General features: G+C 64.3%; 4 protein-coding genes across 8 annotated transcripts; 3 read left to right on the top strand and 1 right to left on the bottom strand.

Moving 5' to 3' along the window:
- The first annotated feature begins 459 nt into the window (after positions 1-459).
- LOC121675674 (WAP four-disulfide core domain protein 2-like) lies at positions 460-5,618 on the top strand. Its single transcript, XM_042051306.1, has 6 exons — positions 460-544; positions 1,045-1,100; positions 3,541-3,778; positions 4,037-4,171; positions 5,189-5,341; positions 5,435-5,618. The coding sequence occupies exons 1-5, from the start codon at positions 460-462 to the stop codon at positions 5,338-5,340; spliced, it is 666 nt and encodes a 221-aa protein (XP_041907240.1). The 3' UTR covers position 5,341; positions 5,435-5,618.
- A 94-nt stretch (positions 5,619-5,712) lies between these two features.
- LOC121674376 (WAP four-disulfide core domain protein 3-like) lies at positions 5,713-10,847 on the top strand. 2 transcript variants are annotated; one of them, XM_042048692.1, is made up of 6 exons: positions 5,713-7,106; positions 7,242-7,382; positions 7,526-7,669; positions 8,297-8,455; positions 8,662-8,805; positions 8,941-10,847. In XM_042048692.1, the coding sequence occupies exons 1-6, from the start codon at positions 6,728-6,730 to the stop codon at positions 8,949-8,951; spliced, it is 978 nt and encodes a 325-aa protein (XP_041904626.1). In that variant the 5' UTR covers positions 5,713-6,727; the 3' UTR covers positions 8,952-10,847. The 2 variants fall into 2 exon arrangements, with proteins under 2 accessions (XP_041904626.1, XP_041904615.1); XM_042048681.1 differs by having other exon boundaries at positions 8,662-10,847.
- Positions 10,848-12,029: 1,182 nt separating this feature from the next.
- On the top strand, positions 12,030-15,414 carry LOC121674361 (balbiani ring protein 3-like). 3 transcript variants are annotated; one of them, XM_042048662.1, is made up of 9 exons: positions 12,030-12,331; positions 12,601-12,735; positions 12,845-12,988; positions 13,098-13,247; positions 13,428-13,577; positions 13,669-13,815; positions 13,904-14,023; positions 14,130-14,267; positions 14,558-15,414. In XM_042048662.1, exons 1-9 carry the CDS (start codon positions 12,109-12,111, stop codon positions 15,109-15,111), a joined length of 1,761 nt encoding a protein of 586 aa, XP_041904596.1. In that variant the 5' UTR covers positions 12,030-12,108; the 3' UTR covers positions 15,112-15,414. The 3 variants fall into 3 exon arrangements, with proteins under 3 accessions (XP_041904596.1, XP_041904604.1, XP_041904588.1); XM_042048670.1 differs by having other exon boundaries at positions 12,030-12,988; positions 14,558-14,692; positions 15,224-15,414; XM_042048654.1 differs by having other exon boundaries at positions 12,030-12,988.
- A 332-nt stretch (positions 15,415-15,746) lies between these two features.
- SPINT4 (serine peptidase inhibitor, Kunitz type 4) lies at positions 15,747-17,184 on the bottom strand. 2 transcript variants are annotated; one of them, XM_042048704.1, is made up of 3 exons: positions 17,033-17,184; positions 16,658-16,855; positions 15,747-16,300 (listed from the first exon to the last, which is right to left on the bottom strand). In XM_042048704.1, the coding sequence occupies exons 1-3, from the start codon at positions 17,136-17,138 to the stop codon at positions 16,125-16,127; spliced, it is 480 nt and encodes a 159-aa protein (XP_041904638.1). In that variant the 5' UTR covers positions 17,139-17,184; the 3' UTR covers positions 15,747-16,124. The 2 variants fall into 2 exon arrangements, with proteins under 2 accessions (XP_041904638.1, XP_041904646.1); XM_042048712.1 differs by having other exon boundaries at positions 16,658-16,831; positions 17,033-17,183.
- Positions 17,185-19,090: the final 1,906 nt, after the last annotated feature.

The following is a 19,090-nucleotide window of genomic DNA, read 5'->3' on the forward strand; positions in this document are numbered from 1 at the left end:
AGGCAGGCGCTGGGTCTCTGGGGTGGGCACAGCCCCATGGACCCACAGCTGCTCTGTCCCAAAACACCCCAGTGACACACTGCCAGGACAGCAGCTCCCAGGGGAACATCCTCCTGAGCAGTCGCCTCTGGGTTCCTATCCCACAAACTCATCTAATTGTCATGGCTGGGCAGTTCTGGGCTCCCCATGGCTGTGGGGTGACCCCAGCCCATGGCCTCATTTCCCTTTCCCCATGAGGGTGCTGAGAGTCATTCCCCCTGCTGCAGCCTGGTTGCCAGGGCTGGACAAGGCCAGGTAAATCATTTCTCAGGCCGTCACTGCCTCGGGCACAACTGTGACACACAGCAGCAGTGAGTGTTTTGGCACACAAAGGTTGTGTGCAGGGCCCCTCCCCGGCCCCATACAGATATAAACCCTGCCGACCCGCACTGCCCGTCCATACCTGTGGCATTCACCAACATGAAGACCACCATCATTTTGCTCCTGGGCATCCTGGCCCTGTGTGCCCAGCTGCAGGCAGTCCCTGTGGCTGCCGGGAACAAAGGTGAGTGCTGGGGGGCTTGGGGTGGATGCCTTCTGCTAGCCCTTGGAGCACTGCCGGGCTGTTTGCGGCTGGGGTCTCACTGGAACCCAGTGGACGAGCAGATAGGAGCAATCCCACAGCACAGAGCCAGGCACATCCCAGGCTCTGGAGCATCCGTGCACCACTGAAGCTGCGGCCGTGCCACAGAGCAGGGTCACCGAGGTGTGCGCTGCAGGGGCAGTGTGGGCAGGGGGGGCTCGGCAGTGGCAGGACGTGGCAGGATGTAGCAGGAGCCCTTGGCAGGTGCACAGCTGGACCTGAGGGGCCATGCACCAATCCATGCCCATGATGTTGGGACCCTGTGCTGCTGACTGCAGGGCCCAGCGTCTCCAGAGGATGGGGTGTCCCTCTCTACCCCTGTACTTGCTGTCCCTGCTCTGTGCCAGCCGTGGGAGGCTGGCTCACTGCTCGGGGGCACCTCAGTGTGCCCCTTTTAATCATTGACCACGTTCCCTCAGCAGTCAGGAGATGTGACTCTAGTACTTTCCCTGCTGCCATGGAGGAGCCACGGTCACCCGTGAGACTTGGGTGCAGCCACCATGACCAGGCTCAATGGTGGTGGGCACAGCTCCCAAGGGATGCAGCAGAGAAGAGCCTTTGGGGTCAGGCTTGGGGCTGCTGATCCCATGTGCTCAGCCAGGATCCTCCCTGGCCATAGGGACAGCTGGCAGGCCCCTGTACTCCCCACAGCCATCCTCAGCCTCTGCCGAGGAAGCACCTGGCAGAGCCAGGGTGGGGACACCAATATCCCAAATGCCATACACTGTGGACAGGAGCCAAAGCATTCCTGTCTCCCAGAAGGCGATGCCAACTGCGTGGGCTGGAGCTGCTGGCCCAGCTACCAGCTCGCTCAGTCCCTCTCCAGGTGCTCTGGCTGGCTGGAGGCAGCTTCAGCTGGATTGTCCTCAGCAGCCAGCTGGGCACCTTGGAGCTGGGGCACAACTGTGGGCAAACCCACTGGCGCTCACACTGCTCTCCCCCAGCTCTCAGCTTCCCCTGTTGTTTCCCCCTCGTGTCCTTCCATGAGCCTTCCATTTCTGGGCTCCCTTCTACTCCCATCCAGATGCTCTTGTGCATCCTGGCTGCTGGCAACCACCCTCACGGCCTCCCAGTGCTGACTGCTCCCTGCCAGCACCAAGGTCACCCCACACTGGGGTCACCCCATGCTGGGGCAGAGCTGTCACAGGGTCAGACCAGGGCAATGACCCTTAAAGACAGCACCAGCACAGGGTCATAGCCCAGACACAGTGGGACACCAGTGACCCTGGGTGGCCAGTGTGGGTCCGGCAGCAGTGCTGCTGCTCTAGAGAAGCTGCTGCTGGGTCCAGGTGGGCTCTGTCCCTGTGCAACACAGGTAGGTATGGTGGAGGTCTCTCCCCTCCATCCTGGTGGGGAGTGTGCTCACCTCCCAGCTGTTACCACCCCCATCCCACTCTGGCCAACACAGCACTGTGCTCCAGTCCTGGTGCAGGGGCCACTGGGCTGCAACATGGTTGTTTCCATTCCTGGCATCCCGATGTTGGCCCTGGGTTAAATCCCAGTCCAGCCCAGTGGGGGCCACTATGGGAGCATCCCAGCCAGCCTGAGCGTGGCCAGGTCCCGGCAGCTCCCCAGCAGGTCCCCATCCTGGAGGGCACAGGCACAAGGGCTGCCTTGATGATCCCCCTGGCACCCCAGGCCTCTGCCCAATCCCCATGTGTCACTCCCACTGCCCACAGCGGTGACATGAGGTGCGGCAATGGGGCAGGCGGCTGAGCCGTCAGCGCCGGCTCCTGTTCCTGCATAAACACCTGGGCAGGGAGGAGACCACAGGCAAAGGCAAACAGTTACTGATTTACTGCCACGCCACCGTGCCACATTGTTGACTGTGGGGTTAAATTACCTGGAGACGGACCCCGGCAGAGCCGCGCCAGCTCGTGACTCAGGCAGGGATCATGTCTCGGCCCCATGAACCCTTGGCCCATGCAAATTTGCAGGATGCTCCAGCCCGGAGCTGGGGCTGCTTCTGCCAGCAGCAAGGGCACATTACCAGGAACAGGGCAGGTTTCCTCTTCCTGTAGGAGTCTGTGGAGGAGATGGGCGCTGGCAGACTGGCAAATGCTGATGTGAGCAGGGCAGCCACACCAAGTGGGCGAGCTGGGCCCATTCAAACCATCCCCAGCTTGACATTGCCAGGGGCAGTGGAGTGTCCTGACCCACCAGACGTGCCATGGGAAGGGTATCCCAGACAGGCCAAAGGGATTGGGGTTTTACAGCCCCAATACCACTGTGCCCCGGAGCACTGGGAGTGCATGTCAGTGGCTCACTCCCTGACAGCCACTTGCACAAATGGTGCTTTCGGCTGGTCCATCCGCATCCCCAGTGCTGTGGGAGGCTGTGAGGATGGCAGGGTCTGTGGGACAGGGCTGTGGCCAGGCAGGAGCTCCTGTGGCTGCGAGGAGGTGCAGCGCAGCCCTGGGGGAGGCGCCTGTCCAAGGCACAGGCAGCCTGGAGGACCCTTCAGTTGAGGAGCAAGAGCTGGAGGAGAACAGTGTCTGGAACAGGAGCAGGAGCTGGGTGAGCAGTTGTAGAGCTGAGCCACAGCCCTGTCTGCATTGCTGGTTCCTCCCAGCCTCGGGGCACCAGCGACCCAGGCCAGGGGCTCCATTCAAGCTCATGGCTGTGGCCGTGGCAGTGCAGGGTGAGTCCGAGCAGGGACGGGTCATGCCCTGTCCCTGCTGCACTCTCGCCTGCCTCGCTCCGTGCGAGCGGTACCACTTCATTCCCACGGCCGATCCCCACGCAGGGCCGTGGCGACCCAGCGCCCCATTGGGCTCCGTGTGGGGCTGTCTGGGGTCCGGCGTGCGGGGGCCGTGGCCAGGGGTGCTTTGGCTGCTGTTCCTGCCGGGCGAGTTCTCAGCATGGCCGCCCAGTCTCCTCGAGGCTCCCCCTCCCTGGTCGGCAGCCAGCAGCGGTAGATACCTGATACTCGGGTTGTGCAAGCGCGAAGGGGGAGCCTGGCCCTGCCCGGCCCTTGGGAGCCACCCGGAAGGCCGAGCCCGCCGGCCCCACCTGGAGAGGAGCTTAAAGGCCGGCCGGGCGGCCACAGCGCAGCCGCTTCCTGCACCATGCCCACGGCCCGCAGCGTCCTCATCTTGGCGGGGCTCCTGGCTCTCTGGGCAGAGCTGCCGGCAGCATCCGCCCAGAATGACACCAGTGAGTATGAGCGCATGGCCCAGCTCGGCTCGTCACGGCACGCCCGGCGAGCGGCCAGCATCCCTCCCTCCCAGCCCCAGGGCAGCCGGCGTGGGAGCCGGGGCGAGCACCAGCCTGTGCCCAGCGCGGCTGGGCTCGGCAGCATCCCTGGAGCCAGCCCTGGGGCCGGGGCAGCATCTCCCGGAAAGGGACGCAGCCCTCGCCCTGCCCGGCGCCGGCCGCCCCGCGCCTGCCCACGCCCCCACCTTTGCCTTGCAGCAAAAGCCGGCGTGTGCCCGAGCCCGGCGATGGATGCGGTGAACTGCACGGTGGGGTGCCAGTCCGATGGCGACTGCGAGAGCACCCTCAAGTGCTGCCCGGCAGCCTGCGGCAAGGCCTGCCAGAAGCCTGACGGTAACACTCCTTCCTGCTCCTGGCCGTGCTGCCCAGAGCCGGTGCCACTGCCACGAGCCAACAGCCCATCCCAGCCGGCAGTACTGGTGCTCCAGGGTGCAGTGGTCGCCACAGGCCTGGGTGCCCAATGTGTGTCCGGCTGCAGCGCGGGGATCGGGGGCTGCATGGGAGCCCAGCATGCTCGGGGTGTGCTCCTGCTGGGCTATGCTCACGCCTTCCTCTTCTCAGCCATGCAGGGGCTGAGTGAACACCCCCAAATGATGCTGGGGCTTGGCTGGAGGGTGGGGGTCTGCACCACTCCCCATTGCAGCTTCTCAACCTTGTGGGCGGCTGCCAGCCCAGGATGTGGGCACTGCTCTGTGCTGAGCACACTCACCACAACAGTCCTTCTGGAGAGTGACCCAAGGAGATGGGTGCAGGAGTTGGAATCCACAGCTGCAGACACATGGATGTGACCTAGAGGCTCCAGTGCCTCCATGGCTGCCTGCGGGACAGCGCTAGCTTGGCTGCACCACAGTGGAGGGCAGAATGGTGCAGAGCCAGAGCTCAGTGCCCATGGCAGGCAGTGGGACAGCGGAGCAGGGGCCCTGCACTGCCAGGCAAAGGCTGTTTGGGGGGCACGTGATCCTGTCTGAGGCCTAGGCTGAGCCCCCATGCCATGAAGAAACAGCCAGGGCCATCCAGGGCAGTTGTAGAGGACAGCAGGGCCAAGGCCTTCATCATGTCTGCACATGGCACCTGTGCCAGCCACGTGTCCCTGAGCAGGAACACTGGGCATAGGGGCTGTTGGGGACCACCATGCCATGTGGCCTCCCTGATGTGTCTCCATCAGGTCCAGCTGGCAAGGAATGCCAGCAAGCAGAGCTATGGGATGGGGGAAATGCCGGGTACCATGGTGGTGCCTCCTCCATGGCAGATAGGGGCCAGGGCCATGCTTGCAGCTTTGGGAGCTGCAGGGTGGGCCCTGCCCCCCATGGCAGGGCCAGCAGGTCTCAGCCATGTCCCTTTGCCTTTCAGAGAAGCCTGGCACCTGCCCACCTGTCAACCCAGGCATCCCCATGCTGGGCGTCTGTACCAACCAGTGCAAGACTGATGCCAACTGCTCTGGAATCCAGAAGTGTTGCAGGAATGGCTGCGGCAAGGTCTCCTGTGTGACGCCCATCCACTGAGGTCAGTTGGGTGCATCCCAGCCCCAGGGATCCCACAGCACCGCAGCACGGCACCCATGCACCCATCCCACTCACAGCTTCTGCTCCTTTGCAGGTGCAGCTGCCTCCTGCCAGCCCAGCCACAGGGAAGCTGCTGCCCGATGCCCATCCCACATGCCCTGGTCCTGGCCCTGCACCATCCCCCCGGCTTGGAGCCTTCAGCCTCAGTTTCCTCCCTGGGGTTCCCTGCTCGGGCTAGCCCCCTGCACTCTCACCAATAAAGCAGCTTCTCCCTGTCACGCCGTGGCTGCCTCTCCATCCTGCACCATGGCTGCCTCTCTTCCATGCTGTGGCCCCCTCTCCATCACAAGCTGTGGCTGCCTCTCCATCCTATGCCAGGGATGCCTGGAAGGGCTCCACACAAGCAGCAGCATTGACTGACTCTGTCATGCCTCCAAGGGTCCCCAGCCTGTGCCCTGCCTGAGGCTGTCCCATAGGTCCATGGCCCCAGCTGTCCCTGCACACTGGCTCCTCCACCTTGGCTCCTCCACCATGCTTGGAGCACAGCTGTCGAAGTGCAGCTGTGTCCGTGTCCCATCAGAGCAGAGGTGCTCTCTGCTCCCCGCTCTGCAATGGCCAGGGGACAAGCAGGCTACAGTGTGTGCCCGTACACAAGCATCACCCAAACTTGTCCTTGCCTCCGCCTTCCCAGCCTGGCCATGGCACCCTGCCCACAGCAGAAGCCTGAAGGAGCTTTGGGCAGTGCAACCCGCATGCCCTGGTCCCATGCCTGTCTCTGCCACATCCCTTCCCACTTGCTCAAAGCTGGGCTCCTGCTCCTGTCCTGCTTTCCCCTGGCACTTCTTGATCTCCACTGGTCTCCAGGGGCCCTGTTCCTTCCAAACCTGCCTGCTCCTGCTCCCAGCCCCTGGGATTGGAGCATGTCCCTCCTGCCTGAGAGGGGCTGGCATCCCCAGAGCCTTTGCCCTTGGCAGGGGATAGACCAGAGCCATCCCCCAGGACTGAGTGAGCCCCACACCCTGCCCAGCACTGCCCAGTGTCTGGTGCTGGTTCCCCCTCTCTCTGCGGTGTCGGTGCAGGCTGTGCACCCCGGCACAGCACCACAGTTCCACAGCAGCTCTCCCTGCTCCACATATGCCAGGAGGGATCCAGTGGACACTGAAGACTGGGGCAGAACACTGCTTCTGTGTCCCATCCATGCTCGCAATGGTGGGGCTCTGGGAATGCTGCTCGCCCTTGGCCCAGCTGCTCACAGGTCACCAGTGACCTGGAAAAGGAGCTGCGGAGGATGCGTCAGCCATGGGCCACGAGCCCAGCACTCTCCCGGGAGTCTCCCCCAAGCTGAATTGTTCATGCCCAGCACTCCCACAGTCCCGAAACTGCCTCCATGAGAAGGAGCAGCTTGGCTTGGCCAGCCCCCATTCCAGCAGGGTTTAAATCCCAGCCCATCACCCAGAAGCACATCAATCGCAGCGCGATGCTGGGCCATTGCACCCTTCTTCTGGTGCTCCTGGCACTGCTCGCCCTGGCCCAGCAGCACAGGCCCGGGGACCAGGGCATTCCCCTCACCTTCCCTGCATCCCCACACCGGGCCCTGCAGGGACACTGGACCCCCACCGCCCCTCCCAAAGCAGGAGAGTGCCCAGCGGGGACGAGCGGAGCCCCTTGGGCCCCCGGACTGTACTGCCTCTCCGACCATGGCTGCCCTGGTGCTGAGAAGTGCTGCCAGATTGGGAAGGTCTGGACCTGCCTCCTGCCCACCACAGGTACCGCTGCTCACTCCAAGGGATGCCAGCGCAAGGATCGGGCAATGGGTGGGACGTGGGCTGGTGCCTGTGTTGGCACCCCAGAGTGAGCCCTGCTCCCTGGGACACGGCTGCATGGAGCATCTCCCTCTGCAGAGAGCCCGGGCTACTGCCCCCATGCTGGCAGTGCCATCGGGCCAAGCTGTGGGACAAGATGTCACAATGACACCACATGCCACTCGGGGAAGAAGTGCTGCACCCGTGGCTGCTGCACCCGCTGCGTGCTTGCTGAACTAGGTGAGGTGTCCTGGAGATCCCCATGCCAGGCTGAGGATGCCCTGGGACAGCCCCAGGGGTTCACAGCCCCCATCGCACTGTAGGGGAGCCATGGGCAGTGGGGCCAGGCTGGCTGCATGCCAAACCCTGCACCTTCTCTGCAGCCAAACCCGGGTTCTGCCCACGGAAGCGTGCCCAGAGGAGAGCTGCTGCCTGCCCCAACCACTGCACTGATGACCGGGACTGCCCTGGGGAACTCAAGTGCTGTTTCTCTGGCTGTGGGCTGGCCTGCACCCCTCCAGACACAGGTACAGCCCCACCGGCCCTCTCTGATCCCCATGTTCAGCCCACCAAGGCACTGGTGCTAGCCCAGCTCCCCCCTGGCAGAGCCCAGCATGAGCCCGGCCGTAGCTCTGGACAAGCCACAGCAGCTGTGCCTGGCCGGGTGTGCAGCTGGTGGCATCCATCCAGGCCCCAGGGAGCGTGTGCCGCTGGCTGCGGCTCCTGGTCCCACACGCCTGCCTTGGGCACAGCCCCAGCCCTCATGAGCCCCTTGCCAAGAGCTGGCCCTCAGGGTGCTGTGGGAAGGGATCCCCATGCCCAGCTCCTCTGTGATGGGTGGGAGATGGCCCCAAGTGGGTGAAAGGCTGAACCCCCTCCTGACCCTCCCTCCTGCACCCCCCTCAGACTGTGTGCTGCTGCAACCAGAGCAAGGGTTGTCCTTCACCACTCCAGCTACCAGCTGGCATCCCATATTGAGCTGTGACTGGTCTCACTGGGTGAGACTGGTGTGGGTGTGAAGCTGGTGGCTGAGGCCATCATGGTGCTCTGGGAAGGAAGATGGAGGCACAGGACAGAAACAGGATGGAGACGGAGGCTGTGCCAGGAGCGGGGCTGGGGACAGAATCCTGGCACAGACTCCTCACTGTCACCAGGGAGCCACCGTGCCACAGCAAAGCCTGGCGTGTGCCCCATGGTGCTGCGGGGCTCTTTGGGGCCCTGTCTGGAGCTGTGTGACACCGACAGTGACTGCATTGGGGACAACAAGTGCTGCACCACTGGCTGTGGACACATCTGCAAACCACCCACCAAGGGTAAACCATCGGCACCCTATGCAGCCAAGACCCCTGTGCCCCCTCCCTACCCTGTCACCATGACCCTCCCAGGGGCAATGGGGCCCGAGCTGCTGTCCAGTGGGGCAGAAGCTGGGTGAGGAGCTCATCCCTGCATGCAGGGCAGCTCCACCATCCTGGAGGGGTGCCCTGAGCCCCTCACCCCTTCCTCTCTCTGCATATGCCAGCGTGGCCAGGTCTCTGTCCCCCTGCAGCAGAGGGTGATCAGGCAGCCAAGTGCCTCCTCCTGTGCCTGCAGGACAAGGATTGCCCCCTTGGCCAGAAGTGCTGCCTGCAGGGCTGCAGCCGGGTCTGTGTCCGCCCACTGAGAGGTACAGTCCCCACACAGCCTGCTGCCTTCTGGGCCCAGCCTGGAGGGATCAGAGTGGGACCCAGGGTGTGAGCACCACAGGGCCCCCCATCCCTCATCCCCCATCCTCACTGACCCCCTCACTGGCCTCTTCCAGGTACAGTGTAGCCATGGCCAGGAAGGGCTGCACCAGAAGCTGCCATTTCAGGGTCATCCCACACCCCACTGCCATTGCCCCCATGGGCTGAGCAGAGGTGCTGCTGTCCCCCACACCTATCCCTGCACTGGACCCTCTGCACTGGCAGGATGGCACCAGCATTGACTCCGCTGCTTCTGGTCAGGGTCCCTGGCACCCCCAGCTATGCCATTAAGGGCTGCATACTGCCTGCATGGCCAAGATTCCTGGCAACCCTGCATGAGGCGAAATCCCACATCCACATGACCCCAGCTGCTCCACAGCCCTGAGACAGAATAAACCATCCCACAGCCACGTGTGCTCTGGGTCACCATCCCTGTTCTGTGCTCTGGTTCCCAGGGGTGCTGGCAGCCTGGGCTGCGTGCAGGCAGGGAGGTGCAGGCAGCCATCCCTGCACGCAGGCACTGCCCCAGGGCAGGGAGAGGGTCCTGGTTCTGTGCAGGTGACTTCCAGCCATCGTCGTTCCATGGTAACCATCCTGCTGGGCCTGGGGGCTGCATGATGTCCCCTCGGCAGGACTGGAGAACCAGTTCCCTCAGATTCCTTGTGCCAAGGAAGGGCTCATTTGCATCCCAGAGTGTGAAAACCTGGTGGGAAAAGCAATCACGGGTCAGGACAGATGGAGCACCCAGACAAGGAAGGGGGCAGGGAGCATCACCCACATGCCAGGGTCCACGGCAGGACCTGCTTACTCATGATGCTGGATCCCAAGCAGTCCTGTGCACAGAAGCTACACCTGGCTGAGGGGCACCACCATGGCAGTAGAGCTGCTTAGAACCCCTTGCACTGCTCCCACTGCCATGCCAGGACCAAGCCATGGGGTCTACCAGCAGTCCCCTGGATATCAGTCCCCACTCCAGGAAGTAGAGGGGTGAGTGAGGCTGAAAGGGCACCCAAAGAGGGAGTGGCAGCCAGCTGCAGCAGGGATGGAGTGGTGCAACATGGGGTCCAGCAGTGTCTGACCCCATCTGGCCTCCCCAGCCCCGCAGGTCGCCCTGACCCCAAAGCAGGGCTTGGGCAGAGATAAGCGGGATGGCTGGCGGGGCGCCGGCAGGTTCTGGGAACTGCCCCTCCTCCTGCCCCTCCTGCCCACAGCACAACCAGCTGCTACAGCAGCTCAGCTTCAGCTGCCCTGGCACTTCAGGCACCCCTACCACAGACTTTAAACCAAGCCCCAGCTCAGCTCCAGACATGCACATCCCCGGCAGCACCATGAGCCCAGGAGTTTTCCTCCTCCTGGGCCTCCTCATCCTCAGGGCAGAGCCAAGCGTAACACCAGAGAAGGGCGGTGAGTACCAGGAGTCAAACCCAGCAGCTGCCAACCACAGGCAGCCTGGGAGCAGCTCCTTGCATCCCGGCCTCCGTGTCCCTGCCATGTCCCCTCTATCCCTGCCCAGCATATGCTAGCAGGGACCATGTCCCAGCTGGCTGCAGCACCTGCACCACAGCCCTGCTGCCTGGGGGACCCTGCTCCCACCCCAGGGTGCAGGGGCATGTGTGCATGCCCTTACCCCCGTGGGCACCCCCTGCACCCCACGGGCGCAACAACTGTCAGCTCCCAGGGGAATCACATGCAGCAGGGTCCGGGCTGCATCCTGGCACAGACCCCTGCTGCCAGCACCCCGCCGTGGGACGATGCCTGGAGCAGTGGTGCCCAGCTGCGGTGTGGCTCTGCCCTCACCGAGACCACAGCCGGTGCCTCTTTGTTTGAACCAAGCAGCTGCTGTTTGCAGTGAAACTCCGGCAGCGTCTGTTTGCAGCCCAAACACCCGGCCCCGCCGCAGCCGAGCGGGCTCTTGGCACAGGCGGCTCCCGCCGCAGCCCCAGCTGGCAGCAGGAGCCGGGCACAGGCACCAGCTGGAGCTCGCCTGTACCGGAGGCAGGGCTGTCCCAATTTTCCCAGCATGGCCGAGAGGAGCATGGGGTGCCAGGACAGGAGGAGGAGAAGAAGGAAGAGGAAGAGACAGCAGCAGTGAGGAGTGTGCTGCTTGCAGTGAGGAAGCCCGCGGCAGCAGGATGCTCAGGAATAAATCCTAACCTCCAGTTGGTGCTGGCTCGGTGCTGGCTTCACCCTGACAGGGCCAGTGACACTCCTCGTGGCACTTGCTGCCCTGCAAGGGCACACATGAGCCTGTGCCGTGCCACACCATGCCATGCCATGACACTGTGCCACACTGTGCTGTGCCATGCAGGTCTCGATGTGGGGGTCCAGCAGCCCCAGGCCATGATGCAGAGAAGTCTCCATCCCCTGCGGCTGCAGTCCCTGCTCCAGTTCCCTGTCCCCTGCAGAGAGCCCCACATCCTGCTTCTCCAGGGATGGAGGATGAGGGGCTCTGGCACTGTCCTGACATTGCCATCCCACCGCAGGGGACACCCAGAAACCAGGGAGGTGTCCACGGGACTTCATGCGCTGCTTGCGCCTGGAGTCCCCACTCTGTGCCAACGACTCCAGCTGCCCCGCTGAGCTCAAGTGCTGCCCCTGGGAGTGCCGGCTGCGCTGCATCCCCCCGGCAGAAGGTACGGCACCGCGGTACAGCCGCTGCCACCACCTCTGTCCCGGGGCAGCTGGCACCCTTTTCCCTGTCCCATTCCCTGTGAAATCCCCATTGCTATGGTGCAGCTCCCCGCGCGCTGCTAGCAGCCTCCTGACCGCCGCCGGGATGTGCGGAAGGCTCTGGGATGGGACACAGGAATGGGTCCAGCCAGGGGGAGGCAGAGGGGTCTGGCAGGGGCAGGTTTCCCGGTGCTGCCCTAGGACACTGCAGTGCAGCCTCACCTCTCGGCCCCTCGGCGCTGCAGAGAAGCCCGGTGCCTGCCCGGCAGCAGCCCCTGAGCGGCTGATCGCCCCCTGCTCCTTCCCCTGCCTGGAGGACAAGGACTGCCTGGGAGCGCAGAAGTGCTGCCCGCTGGGCTGCGGCTCTGCCTGCCTGGAGCCGGCGCAGGGTAAGGACTCGGCGAGGAGGCTGGGAGATCTGGCTCGTCCCAGGGACCCTGTGTGCCATAGTTGTCTCCCTGACGCCCTGGCCACTGGGGCAGCACAGGCAGCTTCCCCTGCTCCGGCAGCTTCTGGCAGCTGCCGGGAAAACCCAACGCTGGGACGTGGCCGCAGGCACCAGGAACTTGTGGGTCATGGCAGGAGCCAGGGACCCCCGGCGCAGGCAGGGCGGCCAGTGGGGAATGCTGAATCGTCACACCCATTCTGCCCTGCCAGACCAGCCCAAGCCCAGCGAGGGCCCCACGGTGCAGCCACGACCGGTCCGGGAGCGGTGCCGAGGCGACGGCGACTGCCCCGACGCGCAGAAATGCTGCAACAGCAGCTGTGGCCACCAGTGCCTGCCGGAAGTGCCGGCCGGTGAGGCAGGACGGGACAGGATGGGCAGTGCGGGCGGGGACATGGCTCAGAGACCGGGAATGATGCCGTGGGGCAGCAGCCACCATGGCACAGAGCTGTGGCACAAACGGGACGCCCCACCCCATGCTTGCCAGGGTGGCTCTGCCGGGCCTGGGGTGGGGACAAACTGCACAGCTCCCAGGTGGGCACCGGAGTGGGGAGGGAAGGGGACAGTGAGACCACCCTCTGGTGAGGCCACCATCCTGCTCTCATCCTGCTCCACGGTGCAGAGGACACCAGCCCTGCCCCGGCCACTCAACGGCCACTGCTGCACCAGTGGGGATGTCTCCAGGACCAGGACTGTCCCCCATCCCACGTCTGCTGTCACCAGCTGTGCAGCCGGCACTGTGTGGCAAACAGTCAAGGTGAGGGGGCCGGGAGCCACCCCAAAGATTCGACAGCCCCATGTGCCCTGGTCCCCACGGCTGCGTCTCCAAGCAGTGGCACTGCAGCCACTCCACACCATGCCTGCAGGGAAGGACGGATTCTGCCCAGTCCGTGCCGGGCTGTTCCCCAGTTATGACTGCAGAGCCCAGTGCTGGCACGACGGCGAGTGTCCCCGCGAGGAGAAGTGCTGCCTGAGTGGCTGCGACTATGTCTGCCTGCCCCCATCCCGAGGTGCCAGATACGGGCAGGGGTGTCCCCCAGCTCCAGGGACTGTGAGACTGGGTGGGGAAGACCCGCTATTGCTGCTTGCACCCCCAGCCCCACTGCCTCCTGCCTCCAGAAAAACCAGGCATTTGCCCGCTGGCTGAGGAGGCTCCGCTGGCCGTGACCCCGTGTGGCACCACCTGCACCAAGGACTGGCAGTGCCTGGGGGCTGAGAAGTGCTGCAGCAGCAGCAGATGTGGCCACGTGTGCTCAGCCCCCGAACCAGGTGAGGAGATGGTCGCCAGAACAGTGATTCCACCAGGAATGCTGTCAAAGCTCCTGGGTGCAGGATGCGGGACGGCGCTACCCCGAGGGTAGTTGTCAGGGCAGCCCGAGGCTGCAGGAAAGGAGGTGCCTGCAACACAGGGTGGTCCCTCCTCCTGCTGTCTCTTCCTGCCCCTCTCAGACAAACCCAGTGAGTGCCCAAAGGTGAGGCCACAACGCACATCGGAGCCGTGCACGGAGATGGACTCCTGCACCCACGACAGGGACTGTTCCCGGCAGGAGAAGTGCTGCTTCTCTGGCTGCGCCATGCGCTGCACCCGCCCTGCCCGAGGTGAGCGTGGCAGCCCGGCCACCAGCCCAGGGAAGTGACGTGAGAGCAGGGCTGGGACCTCCACCCTCACCTGGGTCCCCTCCTCTGGTAGAGCACCCCGGGGAGTGCCCCCGGGCAGAGCCGTGCTGGGACCCGCGGCGCCGGCGCGGGAGCCAGTGCCTGGATGACAGTGTCTGCGGACGAGAGGAGAAGTGCTGTGACACCGGCTGCGGCTGGGAGTGCGTGGCCGTGCCCAGAGGTAATGGGCACAGCCTGTTAGGGGGGAGCTAGCCCCTGCCCCCCAAGGGCAGAAAGGTGACGGCGAGTTGGTTGCTGTGCCCCTGCAGACAGTGGGGACAGAGCTGATGGCCGATGTGTAGAGGAGTGCCAGGCTGATTCACAGTGTCCCCGGGGACAGCGGTGCACCAGCATCGGCTGTGGCCATGTCTGCATGGACATCCCCGGAGGTGAGAACCAGCCAGGCCCTCCGGGAGCTATGTGGGGCTGCCCTGGGGTGCCCCCTGGTGAGGTGCCCCAGGCCAGATGCCCCCCAGCTGGATGATTACCTTGCAGGCAGAGTGGGAGTGTGCCCCATCCCCAGGGAGGGGGGCACGTGCTTGGACCTGTGCAACTTCGACGAGGAGTGTCCCTGGGGCCACAAGTGCTGCAGTAACGGCTGTGGCCACGTCTGCACGCCAGCCTCGCTGCCAGGTCAGCCCCTCACACCTGCCCAGCCCAGCAGGGACAGAGCCCAGGTCCCCTTGGCACCCACTCCCAGGGCATCCTGACCCTTCCTCCCCAATGAGGACCCCTCACCACGACCACACTGGAACCCTGTGCTGGGTCTGCCAAGGCAGCTGTACCTGTGGGGGTGTCACACGCTCCAGGGATATGATCTGCCCCCATCCTTCTTTCCATGCATCCCCCTCTTTCCGTGCAAGTGATGAGCACACACAGCCTCAGCTCAGAGTCAGCAGGTGACCATCCTCCCCTGCCCACAGAGCGCGACACCGTGGCTGTGCCCTGGCACGGTGCTGAGCGGTGCTCGGAGGAGTGCGAGGCCGACTCGCAGTGTCCCTGGGGACAGAGGTGCACCCGCACCTCCTGCGGCCGTGTCTGCGTGGACACTCCTGGAGGTGAGGCACAGGAGACCCAGGTGTTGCCCCAGGAGACATGGGGTGTCCCAGCTGGGTGGCCCGCAGCAGGGTGCTCTGCCCTGCAGGCAGAGGTGGAGCGTGCCCCATGCCTGGGGGCGGTGGGACCTGCCTGGACCGGTGCAGCCTCGATGAGGAGTGTGCCTAGGGCCATAAGTGCTGCAGCAACGGCTGCGGCCACGTCTGCACGCGGATGCCTGGTGATAAGGAGGCCTATGGCCACTGTGATGGGGCCAGTACCTGGACTAACACCAGGTCATGCAGGGTGCCAGCTGACCTGTATGAAGGGCACAGCCTTCAGCATGCTCCCAGCTCAGCATCACTGTGAGGCCAGTTCCCGCTGCTACCCCATTGCTCTGCTCCCAGCAGATGCATTTGCAGGCCGAGGGGATCTGAAGTGATGTGGAGCAGGATGGAGCTCTCATGGAGCTGGCCAGCATGGCTGCAATCATGGCCACTGGCCCCTCGCTCCTGCAGTCTCATTGCTCCCTAAAAGCACATCCTCCTTTTCAGATGCTGTGTGATGAGAGAGCAGCTCCTCTGCAGCAGGAAGATGCCTTCATTAGGGGACATGGGACAGTCATGGGCCCCAGCTGGCCTGTCCCTCCCCACCACCTCCAGCAATAAAGCGTGTGCTTGGCTGCCCCCAGCTGCCCCATGTGGTCCTAGAGTGGCCTTAAAATCACCTGAGGCCCCCAGTGTCAGGAGGTTCAGCCAGAGTTGGTGCCAGACACAGACCTGGGTCAGGGCAGGCTGGGGACAGGCACCACCCCAGGCATCCATGGAGGTGGGAGCTGTTCCTCCATTCAGTGGTTTCAGCTCCCAGCCAGGTCATGTCGGCAGCTTGAAGGCAGGGTTGGGCTAGGAGCTCATCCGTGGCAATGGGAGCTGCACGGTGGTGGCCGGGTGAGCCCTGCCATGCCATGCTGCTGGAGGCACCCACTGCCCAGTCCCCATGAGGAAGGAGTGCCCAGAGGGACGGGCACTGACTGCTCCTGCCAGCACAGGCAGGAAGGACCAGACCCAGACGTGCTCATCCAGGGACCTGTCCTTGTATTGTCACAGTCCAAGGGGAGGGACAGGCTCCTCAGGTCAGGCACCATGCATAGGAGGGGGCATCCATGCTGGCATGGGCACATGTCCCTGTCCTTAGGCCAGTGAGCATCCCAGGCAAGCCACAGCCCCCAGCACGGTCACCCTGGCCCACAGGCCTCATTGCCACCAGCCCCACGAGGAATGTCTCCCTGTGGGGTTGGGGATGCGGCCACCAGCAGCAGCTTCCCCCAGGCAGGGGCTGTGCAGAGGCCACCACTTCCCAGGCCAGCACTACCAGGCACCTGGAACTGAGAGATGGGGCATCAGGAGAGGGGCCAGGAGCAGCCGCCATCTGTGGCCCATGGCCCACAGCACATTGCTAGTTACTGAGGTGGGAACAGGCCTGGAAGCACTCGCCCTTGGTCTCGAAGTTGTTCCTGTTGCCGCCGCAGCCGCCGTAGATGAACTCCTCGCACTGCTGGCTGGAGGCATTGAAGAAGAAGCGGCGGAAGAGCGCCTTGCAGTTCCCACAGACTGAGGGCAGGTAGCAGAAGTCTGCATGATCCAAAGGCGACAGGCTGAGTCAGGGGAGGGTGGGGACACCACCACGCTCAGGGTTCTCAGGCCCTCAGAAAGTTCTGCACAGTTCTGGTTCCTTCTTACTGCCATACCCTTTGTACCAGCACACAGCTCTGCACCCACCTGCCCACGGCCCCACACACCAGCAGCTTCCCCATAGCATAGTGTGGTGACCCCCAGGGTCTGCAAGACCCAGCAAGAGCTCAGGAGCAACCCAGGGACCTCCCTTCCCAGTTTGCTATCCCAACTGAGCCAACACCCCTCTTGTCACCCACTCCTGTGTGTGCCACACTGCCACTCCAGAGCCCTACCACCACAGCACTGAGCCCTCACCTAACACTGGCTCCTGGCACGTGTAGCCACACTTGCTGGGACAGCACTTGGTGACTCCATGGCAGTCGGCATCGCTGGTGCAGTGCGAACAGGAGGCACCCGTGTGGCAGGAGCCACAGTCCTTGTCCAGCAGGTCCTCCACCTCTGGGATGTGGTAGCAATACCCAGGCTTTGCTGCAGGACACAGTGGCCAGGACGCTGGTGAGAGGCACAGGGCAGGGGCCTCAGCAGCCCCCAGCGCCCTGGGGTCAGACCCCAGCCTCCCACAGCCCCACACTTGTGCGCACCTGGCAGCACACAGGGCAGTGGGAAGCACTGGGCAACAGCGGCACCCCGAGCATCCCCATTCCCAGTCCATGACCCAGCTACACTCACTCATCCCCAGCTCCTCTCGTCCAGTTGCGTGCGGGGCTGGGCTGGACCGCTTGGCAAGGGGGAGCAGGGCAGCCAAGAGGAGAAGACAGCCAGGCGGCAGCTCCATGGTGCCCTGGATGGCCGGGTCTGGCCCCGGGTGTGGTGGGCTGGGATTTAAGGTGCGTGGGTGGGGCGGAGGGAGCAGGGCTGGTGCCGAAAACCAGCTAATTCCTGCCGTGCAGGTAACGAGCCACACCCAGGCAGGTCCTGGTCTCCCTGGTGGCATCCTGGCCACAGCCCTCGATCTGGGGGGACCGGTAGGACGGGACAGCTGTCCCGGCACAGCCCTCGGGGAGCCCAGCTGGGTGGCAGCAGCATGCCCAGGCTGGGCTGGGGACACCACCAGCGACTGCCGCAGCCTCCTGGGGGCAAGCATGTGTTGGGGACAGACATGGGAGGGTTGGTACTTGCCTCTCCATTGCCAGGGATCATGACAGTGCCATGCCAGGGCATGGAAAGCTGCCAGCTCTGGTGCAGCCGTCAGCCAGGGAAGGGCTGGGGCACCGTTCTCCCTGTGCTTCCTGTGGTGCAAGTCCTGGGGAAAGGCTGTGCCAGAGCTGTATCCCTTCCCTTTGTCCCATGCTCCCTCATGTCCGACAGAGAGCATCCCGGGCAGGATGGGCCCACGCACAGGGCTGAGCCTGTGGGTACCACCTCGCCGCCTACCACTGTGGCTGTCTGTGCAAGGCAGGTCCCGCTGGACGGCGATTCTCCCGCCCATTCCCATCCTGTAGACACCTCTGTCCCTTTGCCGCTTCCTTCATCACCCTCGCTCGGTTTGGGGCCGTCCCCTTCACCCGCCCCCCTCCCGGGAACACCAGTGCGGAGCCGTGTCCTGTGCCCTCCGGCAGCCCCCTGCTCCCGGCAGCAGGTCGGGGTCCAGCGGTTGCATCGTGCCTGGGTGGCCTTTGGGGATGGGACACAGCTCGCAGCCGTCTCAGCTTCCAGGCGGGGGCCCGGGCCCACGGCAGCGCAGGGCTCCGAGCGCTGAGCCGGGCGGCACCCCCCGGTACTCGTGGGCGGGCGTGGGGTGAAATCTGCCAAAAGGAGGGAGAAACAGATTAAGATGTTCCCATTCAGCAGGAATAATTGTCTTCCTAATTACTGTCGTAATTACTGTCCCAAGGGGGAAGCGGAGGGCGAGGAAAGCTCCGTGAGGAGGGGCCGGGAAAGCCGGAGTCGGGGTGGGGTTTGGAGGGCGGTGCCACCCCCCGCCCGTGCCCCCTGCCCACGCCCCACCGCAGCTTTTCCTGCCTGTCCTCCGAAGCCCCAGGATGAGGTCCTGGCGGCGTCCCCGGCACCGGACACGGTGACGTGGCCAGTCCTGAGCAGGGGTGTAAGCAAAGCCGGAGAGAGGTGCCGGAGGCGGTCGGGAGTGCGGAGTCAGGGTGGGCAATGGGAAAGATATCCTTGCGCAGGGACTTGGCGGCCGCCCTCGATGGCCACAGCGCCAAAATCCACCGGGGCTGAATTTTCCCCGCTATCTCCCCGGGGAATCGCAGCGGCTGGGTGATCACTGGACTGACTGATGGCGTCTTCCAAAGCAGCCCCGACTGCCCCTGCACCGGCAGTAACACCATGGCCAGGCTGGGACACCACCACGGTGGATGCAGGGACGGTCCCAGGGATGATGGGGGGCTGCTCCCAGGTAGATGTTGGGGTTCCACATGACAGAAAACCACTCCCAGAGGAGGACCTGTGTCGTACCCCCTTGTCCTGCCCTGACACTAGGGACCCGCAGGGTGAGCAATGGGTGCAGTCGTGAGGGCAGAACCACCAGCCAGACTTCCTCTATGGGAAAGCAGTGACCGGGGTACCCAGGAACACCCAGGAATGCGGCACGTCCCAGGGCGGGCACCCAGCAGGGACAGGGACAGAGGCGGCGCTCTGACACCGGGATGATGTTCCTGGCCAGGCCAGGGCGCACGGCAGGAGAAGTGCCGAGGGGCAGAGCCGGAGCACGGGGAGCGTGGACTGCACACGCATTCACACGTGTCCACACCTGGCTCCCAGGTATGC

Source organism: Corvus kubaryi, unplaced genomic scaffold (genome assembly GCF_017639235.1).
Source record: "Corvus kubaryi isolate FWS band 111438036 unplaced genomic scaffold, C.kubaryi_AGA036_p1.0 134, whole genome shotgun sequence".
Taxonomy (NCBI): Eukaryota; Metazoa; Chordata; class Aves; order Passeriformes; family Corvidae; genus Corvus; species Corvus kubaryi.

What these genes read in the sequence shown, in the direction of transcription:
- LOC121674376 (XM_042048681.1), top strand. Translation starts at nt 6,728, where the DNA reads ATGAGAAGGAGCAGCTTGGCTTGGCCAGCCCCCATTCCAGCAGGGTTT. An exon ending in CTGCCTCCTGCCCACCACAG is followed by an intron (nt 7,107 to 7,241) that starts GTACCGCTGCTC and finishes CTCCCTCTGCAG; the next exon opens with AGAGCCCGGGCTACTGCCCC. An exon ending in CTGCACCCCTCCAGACACAG is followed by an intron (nt 7,670 to 8,296) that starts GTACAGCCCCAC and finishes CACTGTCACCAG; the next exon opens with GGAGCCACCGTGCCACAGCA.
- SPINT4 (XM_042048704.1), bottom strand. Translation starts at nt 17,138, where the DNA reads ATGGAGCTGCCGCCTGGCTGTCTTCTCCTCTTGGCTGCCCTGCTCCCC. An exon ending in ACGAGAGGAGCTGGGGATGA is followed by an intron (nt 16,856 to 17,032) that starts GTGAGTGTAGCT and finishes GCCTCTCACCAG; the next exon opens with CGTCCTGGCCACTGTGTCCT. An exon ending in GTGCCAGGAGCCAGTGTTAG is followed by an intron (nt 16,301 to 16,657) that starts GTGAGGGCTCAG and finishes TGGATCATGCAG; the next exon opens with ACTTCTGCTACCTGCCCTCA.
- LOC121675674 (XM_042051306.1), top strand. Translation starts at nt 460, where the DNA reads ATGAAGACCACCATCATTTTGCTCCTGGGCATCCTGGCCCTGTGTGCC. An exon ending in TGGAGGAGCCACGGTCACCC is followed by an intron (nt 1,101 to 3,540) that starts GTGAGACTTGGG and finishes CAGCAGCGGTAG; the next exon opens with ATACCTGATACTCGGGTTGT. An exon ending in GGCCTGCCAGAAGCCTGACG is followed by an intron (nt 4,172 to 5,188) that starts GTAACACTCCTT and finishes TTTGCCTTTCAG; the next exon opens with AGAAGCCTGGCACCTGCCCA.
- LOC121674361 (XM_042048654.1), top strand. Translation starts at nt 12,109, where the DNA reads ATGGCAGGAGCCAGGGACCCCCGGCGCAGGCAGGGCGGCCAGTGGGGA. An exon ending in CTGCCTGCCCCCATCCCGAG is followed by an intron (nt 12,989 to 13,097) that starts GTGCCAGATACG and finishes TCCTGCCTCCAG; the next exon opens with AAAAACCAGGCATTTGCCCG. An exon ending in GTGCGTGGCCGTGCCCAGAG is followed by an intron (nt 13,816 to 13,903) that starts GTAATGGGCACA and finishes GTGCCCCTGCAG; the next exon opens with ACAGTGGGGACAGAGCTGAT.